Here is an 11,006-nt window from a genome sequence, read left to right on the forward strand (position 1 = left end):
AAAAATATCCTGTGCTCTACCAATAACAGCCTCTGCTTCCCTTTCTGAAATAATTGTTTTAAAACACAGAGTTTAGGCAAACTTCATATGACAGAGACAGTTCTGGTAAGCATGTATTCCAAATATGTACATATTCCATTAAGGAGATTATGGGATAATATGGGGATTGTACATTTGCAAAAAAAAAAGGAAATACAGATACCAAAGCTCTACCAAGGCGACCAGCAGAGACTATGAGCTTGCTCTGATTACATATTGAACTAAAGCAACATTCTTGGCAATTACATTTTTGTCATGGAGCATCTGCAAGCCTCTATCCAGCATGCTATGAACAACAAACTGATCTTAATACTCTTAACTTGGGGGAATCACACTCAGACCTGAAAGAAGAGGATATAACTTTTAAAATATCTGTGGCAGGCATTTTTAAGCCGGTGCAATCTGAATGGCCCAAAATGAAGGTCCTTAGCTCTCCTTGTCACCAGCTGCAGCTCAGATCCAGGCTCAGCATGGCAAGTCAGGTAACAGCAGCTCCTGCCCAGGGCACTTGGAGCAGCAAGGTCTGAAGGTACCACTCACCACATCCTGCTGTGCCAGGGCCATGCTGCCAGGTGTTAAACCAATAAACTGCAGCCCAGTTTGGCAGAGATCCAGAAAGGGAGATGCCTGGGCAGCCAGGCCAGCAGTCAAACACATGGAAATCCCTGGGGTGCAGCACTGCCACCAGAAACCCTGGCAGCACCACTTCCATCCATACCCACCTCTCACTGCCAGAGCTCTGTTCCAGCAATGTGCTGAAAATGTTTTGTGTTTGGAAGTAACAGTTGTTAAATAAACCAAATATTTATCAAGGAAAACAGAAGGTATCCTGTGATACTGCTCAGCAGTGCTCTGAGCACAGCCATTCAGCTGAAATTTCCAACAGTGACTCGAGACATTTGCCTCAGCTTGTGTCAGCCCAAGCTGGGATGTCTCAAGCAAGCCTGATTTCAAGAAACTATTTGGAAAATCACCGCCCTTTGAAAGCATCTTTGAGTACTTAAAGTCACTGCTCATCTTGGGAAAACTTAGTCTGCAAAGATGATTATTCTCCCCAGCTTTAATTCAGATGCGTCAGTGCCTCTCTGCAAAGCTATTAATAGGCTTTGTTACAGCAACACCATTTTTGTGTCATTCTGTTTAACATTCATGTAAATTGGAGACTGCATGGCAACTGCTCCACTGAGGGGGGAAAAAGCTACTGCATATAAAAGATCAAAGGTGACCCTATTGGCACAGCCAGGGGACAGTGGGGGCACACCCAGGCTGTGCCAGCCACAGCACGGACACACAAGGAGCTCTCCTGGCTAAGGGCACCTGAACAGCACAGACACAACCTCTCTTACTGCCATATGGCCCAAGACTTCTGCAGCCCAATGCTCCCTTGGTGCGTGTCCAAAGCCTTGTGGTGAAAAAGGCAAAGAAGCCCAGCAGATTGGAGTAGCTGAGCACTACTTCAGCAGTTTTCTGAGCACAGGGTATGGCCCCAGCCCTGCTCCCTTTCACAGCCCATTGCCTCACTTCCAGCCTCACCATTCCCTTGCTCTGCAGGCCAAACAGGAGCTCAGGCCACTCTCCAGAGGCACAGAGGAGGTCAGAGCCCTGCCCGGGCACTCATGGCTTTCTGGCACCCCTCTCTCCACACCCCCTGCAATGCTTTGTTCTGCAGGCCCTGGAGAACAGCAGGACACAGTTCTGCCTCCTGCCCCCCAGCGCCTGTGGCCCTGCTCGCAGCACAGCTATGTGGCTGCTCTCCTCTAAAGGCTTTCCAGGCACTTGGACAGGGTGATGGATGGCTGCATCAATACCTGCTTTGTTTAGCCTGGAGGAGGATTTCAGGCCATGCTCTGTCTCCCTTGCTTCCCCCCAGCCCCAGCATCAGCACCACAGTCTCCTAATGGTGCAAGAAAATGCAAATAAATCAGGTCACTCACTGTAGTGCTTCATCCCCTGGGAAACTGCAGCAGGCTCTGCTCCGCTGGCATTCCTATCTTGAAGGTACTCAATGAGCTTTGCAACTCAGCCCGAATTTTTACTGTTTGACTTTTTAATATCAACTTACCCTGCAACAGAAACCCTGAAGATACAAGACACAATGTAATTCAGGCTACTCCAACAGGATATTTGGGAGTTTTAGACATTTGCAGGCCAGGACTGGGTTTTTGCCTCCCAAAAAGACAGCAGAGATGGGACAGGTAAAAACTGAGACTGTCACTATGACCATGCAAGGTATTTTCAAGAACTGAGAATCCCTGGTAGGATTCTCATCCTTCAGTGAACTAACAGCATTAACTTTGTAATAAAAGGTAATCCCTTGATTTTCTGTTGACATCTGAATAAACTGCCTTAGAAAAAGGGGATTTTGTGTTATATTATCTTAAGAACAGGAGCAATGACATAACCTCAGCTCTCATGTTACAAGTGTGTAGAGCTAATGGGCTGTGACCAAGTGTCCTTCTCTAAAGAAACATTACCAAAGCTCTTAAATTACATTTATCTGACATGACCAAGAACAGCACCCTTTTTTCTCTGGTAAACAAAGCTGCCTCATTTTTATCATGGCAAAAGTCCAAACACAAGCATAGGTTAATGAACCTCATTCAGAGAGCACATAGGCTGAACAATTTGCACAGAATTTTCTACCCATCCCATTTAAAGAAGGTGGGCATAATAAGTTAAATTCTACTTTTCTTGCAGACGTCTCCAAGTTCTCATCACACATCATCTTTCTGAACACTTGAATAACATCAGCAAATTATCACATCCTTCCTTTTCATCCAACAGGATGTCATCACTTGCTAGCAGGCAGAAAAGCTCATTTCCCAACTCTGCTTCCCCACGCTGCCCCCCTTGCTCTCCAGGGGTCCCAGTCAGCAATTTTAACAAAGTACCACATTGCTATAGCAACATAATTAATATAAGTGCACCCTGCTAATTTGGGGATGCTGGGAGTCACAAAGAGCACCAACCACTGCTGGCAGGTCTGTGCTGATCTCTGATAACAGAGCTGCAATCAAGGCAGGGCTAGAAAGAGCTTGAGCCTCTCATGTGTTTGACCAAAAATAACACTCCCATTAACACAGCTCCTGAGGGTACAACTGGATATTAGCTGGGAGAAACTCCAGTGGAGGCACTGAAAAGACATGGGTGTAATGAAGAGAAGGAACAATTCCAAGGAGAAGGCAAAGAAGAGGAATGAAAGCCCATGCTGGCATAAGCAGAGCTCTCAGACACAAGTGTCTTGCTGTGAAGGGCTGTAAGGGGAAGCTCTGCAGTGCCCAGGGGGGCACATGCCCTGTGCCACACCACTGCTGCCCTGTGCACTGCAGACAGGCAACCTCCCTTAGACTCCCCCTCCAGAGTGTGGATCAAACCATCTTCCAGACAGAATTTTTAGAGCATGGAGGCCCTGACAGCCAAAAGTAGGAGGACTGTGATTTCCTCTGAGTCCTCTTTATGTGTTACAAGTAGAATCTGTTACTAACAGTTCTTGAAAGGGAATGGCAAAAGGCCAGGCTAGCTAGAGATGTTTGGGAAATGAACATCACTATTGCATAACATTGTGAAAACTGAGATTGCTATTTACAGAGTGCTTATGCTGCAAGATCAGAAGCTCTTCCACATGAGATTGTCTGTGTTTCAGCACTCCCACATACATACTTTGGATTCCCCAAAGATGAAGAAAAAACTAGTATCACACAAGCCATAAAGAAGTAGAAACTCCTGGAAGAAAGAACAAGAGAAGTTCCCCTTCACCATCCCAGCACAATCCCAAACCAGCTCCTCAGGAGAGTTACAGAAGCATCCAACCACTGCTCTTGTAGTTCTTGTGATCTGAACCAGTTGTAATATCCTCTCTCTTCCAACAGTTCAGCAGCTACAGAGCTCACCAGGGCACCTCTGGAGGTGAACAACCAAGCACAAGGAACAGCCAGGTGGGAAAACAGCCAGCACTGCTACAGCCACCCTTTGTGGTACAGAGAACTGGAATTTCACATTCACTCAAGGAACTGAGAACAGCAGTCCCAGATTGGACTCTGCCTTGTACCAGAGCCTGCTTACAACAACAGGTTTTAAGTGGTTGTTTTTATATAGCTCAGCTTTTTGTGGAAGTGTTTGATCAGACAGAAAAGTAAAGGTTCTCAGTCCAGCAGGAGAGGTTGCACTCCAGTTTCCAGGGCTCCAGTTGAAGCTTACCTCAGGCTGACCTCTACAACCCCAAGAAGGGGGTTGTTCTCTGCTTCTGCCACACATCCCTCACACAAATCCAGGCTGTTCTCTCTGATTTCCTTAGGGAGGCTCTTAACGTACAAACCAAATAAAAAAAAGTAAAATGTCTTAGCAAGGATCAATACTGGAGACAAAAGTGTGACTGAGAATAAATCATTCTCATGGCTTTCCAGCCTCTTTGTGGTAACTGTGATGGGAACAAGTCAATAACTAGTATGAACATCTCTCAGACTTTACTGCAGTGCACCCAGGTGCTAAACATTATTATCCTCTCCAGAGAGACAGGAAACAGGCTGAGTTAGGCGAGGTACAGCCTCAGCAAGTGCTAGTGCACTGCACTGGAAGGGCACAGACTCTGGCAGAGAAAAACTGGACCTACAAGGAGAGACTCAAACAGAATTCAGCAGAGAGAAAAGTGTGAGGTCTTGGGGGAGACAATAGTTATGAAACATGTAAAAGGCTGCTGCAAAGAAAAAATAAACATTCCAGCCTCCAGGTCCTCTGATGGCAGGACAAATAGCATGTATTTCATTTTTTTTCTGTTGTGAAACTTAGGCTAAATATTAGAAAAAAAGTTTTAAAGGTAAGGTTGGTCCAGCAATAAACAAATTGCCTGGGGAGGCTGCAGAAGCTGCAGAACAGATCAGCACCCTAGAAGGGCATGGGCATGCACTAATGCAAACTGATGCTACCTTCAGGCAGCAGCCTGACCTTCTGCCATGCTTTCAGTGCGGGATTCAAAGACAAATTCCAGCCCTTTGGGTAATCAGCAGGAAAGTGAACTACATCTCTGCAGTGCCAGCCTGTCCTCATAGCTATGGTAGTGCCCTACCAGCCAGCAACCAAGTGCCTCCAAAGCATGGAGCCAGAACAGCTTTGCTGCTGCAGTGCCCAGCTGGTAAAACCAGAGCTGGCACAAAGGGAATGAACACTGACATGCACACTACCAGCTGTGATCAACCTGCAGCACACCAGGCTGACAGGAGCGACAGAACTCAACGCAGGTAAGATGAAACACCAAGATACACCCTCACTTCTCCATCAGCTGCCTCTCCTGGCCTTGCCTGGCTGATTCCTACAGAGATTACAATGCAGAGGCTTTGTAAAAGGAAGATTAGGTTAGTTATTCACTCTATTGTGATTCTGCCACCCTTCACATTCTAGTGAACCTTATCTTTGAGGGCAAACTATCAAGCAGATCAAACAGAGAAGGAAAACAAAAGCATACCTGATTAAGGGCTTATTTTCAAGAAGGGCATGATACTTACAGGCTTCACATTTTTGGGTAAAATTTAAACTGGGTATTGCTTATCATTTATTACATATTATCATGTGCTTTGCTTAGCTTTTGCATTTTGATCAACTTAAATTATTTCCATTTCCCATTTCTAGTTTGCTTGCCAGGGTTTAACATTGTGCGAGTAAGGAGAACAGTGTGCAGTGGTTAAGTAACAAAGATTTTCCAACTAGAGAAACAGTCAAAGATGAAAAAAATCCTTTGTGTAAATAAATTTATTGTAGATTCAAGATGAACAGGAGGATTTGCTTAATGCACACATACAACTGAAAAATGACAGCCTACAGACACAAAGACCTACCAAGAGGCAATCTATTCCCTCCTCTCCACCTCCACCCCACCTTGGCAACACTGTCATTTCATTATCCACAAAAAAAAAAAAAAAAAAAAAGAAAAGTACCAGCCCAAATGGCGCTGCAGGATTTCTGTGGGAGTAATGCACAGTCTCTTTTTTAGCCTGTACAGCTCTGAACTCGAGTGCTCAAAAATACCTTGGAGGAGAGCACTCTGGAGCAGAGAGCTCCTGGATGCCACCCTGAGCACTTCCCTAAAAGCCCAGCAGCACTGCAACCTGAGCTGGGGCTCAGGGAAATGGCCTGGAGCTCCAGCTTTGGCTACAGCCACCAGAGCCTCCTGCCTGTTCTGTGAGGCTGCAGGGGCACAGGACACAGCTCCTCCTGTGAGGGGCTCTCCTCTTGCTCCATCATTCCTGATCTCTGCTCACTCACACCCAAAGGCCACAGGTCCCTTACACAGCCTGCAGCCAAGGCTCTCTATTATTTGCTTCAGTATTTTAGCAGCCTTGGAAGTTTCCTGGAAGCAAGGATGGATTAATGGAGCCCAGAGCTGCCTTCCTTTCTTATGGGGATCTACACTCCCCCACTGATGGTGAGAGAGGAAGAGGAGTTTGGGCACCTGCCCTCCAGTGCCCATCGGCCCCTCTGTGCTTGGGAAGCAGAAGGAATTGTACAAGACACTGGGAGGGACAGGGAGCATTAAGTGATGCTGAGGTGACAGATTAGCTCAAAGGACTGCCAGCTAACAAGGCCTGCTTGCTGCAAGCACTTTCCACTGCCCACCATGGACCCAATGCTCCCTGCTCCTGCCCAGGGTGGATAATCAGTGAGTCATTCCCAGGAACAGACACACATCCTGCACTGAAGCACTGACCTAATATCTTCTAATAGTTATAAGACTCAACTTGGTGCTCTTTAGTCAAAGGTCAGTTGCTCCCTGAAGTGTATTATTTAAAAGGAAATCAATGATGTTGAAGTTTCTGAGCAAATGGAAGGGTGTGCTTGGTTTATCCTGGCAGTGGCAGAAGGAGCACAGTGGCATTGCAGAAGGAGGGTGGAAGGACAGGAGAAACACTGAGATTTACTCAGTCACAAAAAAAGCCATTCAGCCACACTGTACTCAGTGTAACAGTACATGGAATGGATGTTCTTAAGACTCCACACTGCTTTGTCCAACACAGCCAACAGGAATTTAGTTTTTTCTATCTATTTCAGAGAGACTGCAGGTTTAATATACACATACACATGCTAAATTTCAAGCCAGGGCTAAGCCAAAACTTGCCACTCACTTAGGAGAGAGTAGTTTGAGCTGTGTGGCAGGTTTTTATTTCACACTAGAGCTCACTCAAGGCAGAAACACACAACTCCAGTGAGGGTCACATCTTCATGCCAGTCACACAAAACCTCTTCACAAGGGAAGATGGGCAAGGTTGTGCTACACAGCACAAAGAGAAAACCCAGCTCAATTTAATGGATGATTATCTTGTCTCTGCACCATGCAGTGCCAGAGAGTAAAAGCAGAGTTCCAAGGGCTGAAGAGCTTTACTTCAGTTAGCATATTTACAGGGCAAATTATTAACTTGATACATTCTTGTTTGAAGAATTAAAAAAAAAATCAGATATACTTTGGACTACAATTGTGGCCCACTTTAGACTACAACTGCATCATTATCTAAGACACAGAACATCATATTCCTCAAGTTTTGAAAGACTCGATACCACAGGCTAAACCCCAACAATGCTCAAATTGGAATTCTGTCCACCAGAGTAAAGTTAACACCAAGTACAAAGCAAAAATGCAAGGAAACACCAAATATAAAGCAGGAAAATACAAGGAAACACTTATCAAGTACAAAGAAGGAAAATACAAGGAAACACCTACCAAATACCAGGAGTAAAAAGAAGGAAAATGCAAGGAAACACTTACCAAATACCAGGAGTACAAAGCAGGAAAATGCAAGAAAACACTTACCAAATACCAGGAGTACAAAGCAGGAAAATGCAAGAAAACACTTACCAAATACCAGGAGTAAAAAGAAGGAAAATGCAAGAAAACACTTACCAAATACCAGGAGTCTGGAGTTTTGCTGCAGGCAACAGGTAAGCTGCCGACTAAGCAACATTGATGCCATTTTATCTTTTCTTTACTGAAAAAGACTCAATCTTGAGAGATTTCTTTCTGGTTGATGTTCTGGTAAAATAAAAAAAAAAAAAAAAAAAAAAAGAAAATCAAATACTTATTCATGTCCCTATAGATGCAGCCACTATTACTGGGCTTTTCAACTCCCAACTCCCCCTTTCATTAATTTCCATCCAAAGGCACCGAGAGCATGGTTTGATGGATTAATGGTGATGCTCAGAGCAGTCTCAGGATTGAGCCTCACATCTGATTCTTGGCTTGGTCTTGCCAAGGTAAATGACTTCTAGGCTAAAGCTGTATGTCCCAGCTTCAGCAGGGCCAGGGGGTAAAGGTCTGTACCTATTTGCCCTTGCTCTTCCTCTCTACTTTCTCTGTATGTATAGTCTGTATTGAACTTTAAAAAAAAATGTTTCCAGTCAGTCTCTCAAGCCAAAGCTGTTGTTTTTGATTTGATCCAAGTTTATGGGAAAAACCTCATCTAATACAAAAGAGAGGAGGACAAGCATTATGAAATAAAAGAAAGTAAGTCCCCTGAAAAAACAGCCTTTTAGCCATTAATTGCAACTCTGTGAAGAGAGAATGTGAGAGCTGAGATTGTCCAGCCTGAAGGCTCAGGTTCCATCCCATCAATGTGTAATAAATACTTGATGGGAGGGAATAAAGAAGAAGCCAGGGCTTCTCAGAGGTGTCCAGTGATGGGATAAGAGGCAATGGGCACAAACTAAAATACTCTGAGTTCCACCTAAACAAAGGAAAACTCCCAGCAGGTTTCCCAGAGAGGGCATGGAATCACCATGCCTGGGGATATCCACAACCCAAATGGTCCAGAGCAAACTGCTTTAGGTGTCACTGCTGGGCAAAGGGCTGGACCAGACCCCTCAGCTCCCTCCCAATCTCAGCCATTCTGTGGTTCTACCTCAGCTGGTTACATATAAATTACCTCGGAAAGCCAAGTGGCATGAAAGATGACATGCCTCCCTTTTCACTATGGATCACCTGTGCAGAAAGCTGAGCTGGAAGTCAGGAATAGATAAAACAGGTCATTGAATTATTATCCAGGACACAGGTTAAATTCAAACTTCACACTTATCAGCATGGTCCCTGTGTTCTGTGTAGGACACTGGAGCCCTTTGCCTGGCATTTGCACCTTGCTGGATGCAGACCATGGAGCAGCAGTGGACTGAGGCATGCAGTCCAAGTGACAAAATGTCACTATTATCCATAAACCTGGAAAAAATTCTATTTAACAAATACACTCAGAGTAGAGCTGGTCTTCCAGCAGAAAGAGATCACAGTTCACAGTTTCCATCAGTCCTATGCCATCAATAAAACATGCCAGCAGATGTTCATGACCACATGCAGGGAAGTAGCTGAGCTATTGCTACCATGACAGCAAGTATCTTGTACTCAGAACTAAAATATCAGAAATTTAGCTTCTGTATTGTCTTTATGTGAAACACTATTTGTTCTCCTTCACATGTGGGCTTTTTCAAAAAGCCGACATGTGAAGGAGAACAAATAGTACATATAAAAGAAAATAAAAGATTTCTTGCCTACAGAGAGTTATGAATTCACAGACCTATTAAGAGTCAGGAACAAAACCAATACCCTGTGCCTCCCCAGACAATTGACACAGCACTTGGTTTCACTTAGTTCAAATTAAAATTCAAGGTAGTTTGCAATGTGCCAAGATGAGCAAACACTTGCACAACACTTGTGCACACACTGGGAAAGCAAGATTACCTTCCTAAGGCTCTGGGTCACAACAGCAGAGTGAACTAGTTAATTTTGTTTTCAGTAAAGAGGAACTTCACTTATAAGACAAGATTAGTTTAATTAATTCATAATATTTTCTTCCTCAGCTTCTTTCTTTACTTGTGCTAACTTTTGCACGATCAATGTGTGAAGAAATATCCCAACACCATGGATTTCTTATCTCATGACCACCCTCTAACAAAAACCAAATGCCAGTCTAAGTCAGTAAGAAAATGCCCAGCACCTCAATTGATGTCCTCTGCTCAGAGTTGTTTATCTGCTCTATACTACTCCAATCTTCAATTCCCTCCATAAGTTTGCTCTGCAAAGTGTTACTTTTTTAGAGTCTTTAGAAAGCTGTTAAAAGGTGAGCACTGGAACTCACAAAAGGACACTGCAAACATACTTAACAACCCACCAAGGTTCACTGCTTATTCTCATACCCTTCAGCGATCTCCCATGGGGGTTTTGCTGCCCAACCTTCCTTCTCCACAAGGATGAGATGCCTCTTCACCTACAAACCAAACACACCTTCCACAGCTCTACCAGGTTTCCCTTCTTCCTTCCCTAGGTGAACCACACCTATGTCTGCTTCCAGAATGTTATTTATTTCTAATTATATTTACTGTTTATCTCAAGTCCTTTAATAGTTAAACTACAGTATCCATTAGAAGCTGAAAAATATAAGTGGGAATGATATTGGCTTTCTGAACTACTCATTAAAAAAAAAAAAAGCTACAGCATGAGGCTTAAAAATAAAGTAGCTTAGCCCTAATTTTCCTTGACAGTTCTTACATAAAAAGTTTTACCATTTTCTAGTCCAGAGTCAGAATAAATCACATAACATCACATGTGACTATAACTAAACCCAGCGTCTTTTCCATCTCCATTATGCACACAGGCTCTCACAGGAGATCAGCTGATGTGATTGGGATCTTAGTCTAAGCACACATTATTTGGTTATCACAATAACTAACTGAATTTTGCCTCCACAACCCATCTCCTGATCGATTCCCAGTGGCCCAGCCTGATCCAGCACTGCAAGCAGCAGCAGCAGAGTTTGCAACCCAGCAGAATCAGCTCCTGCACGTGTCACAGCCGCAGTGATGGCACGCTCCATCACCCTGCTGCTCCACAGCCACTGCAGCCACACAAATCCCCAAATCCAGGCAAAACACTGCCACCAATTTCAGATATCTGACAGGAAAGGGGATGGGAAGGACCATCAGAATATAAAGATGTGACACAC

At 44.3% G+C, this 11,006-nt stretch overlaps 1 protein-coding gene across 1 annotated transcript in view; it reads right to left on the reverse strand.

Moving 5' to 3' along the window:
• Positions 1-9,023, reverse strand: part of ABAT (4-aminobutyrate aminotransferase) — a 27,986-nt gene extending 18,963 nt beyond the window's left edge. The window contains exons 1-2 of the mRNA XM_005420436.2: positions 8,943-9,023; positions 7,925-8,053 (exon numbers count right to left, since the gene is read on the reverse strand). Of these exons, the coding sequence (XP_005420493.1) occupies positions 7,925-7,994 (70 nt within the window). The 5' untranslated portion in view covers positions 7,995-8,053; positions 8,943-9,023. The remainder of the gene's footprint in view (positions 1-7,924; positions 8,054-8,942) is intronic.
• Between the last annotated feature and the right edge of the window lie 1,983 nt (positions 9,024-11,006).

Source organism: Geospiza fortis, unplaced genomic scaffold (assembly GCF_000277835.1).
Source record: "Geospiza fortis unplaced genomic scaffold, GeoFor_1.0 scaffold237, whole genome shotgun sequence".
Classification (NCBI taxonomy): Eukaryota; Metazoa; Chordata; class Aves; order Passeriformes; family Thraupidae; genus Geospiza; species Geospiza fortis.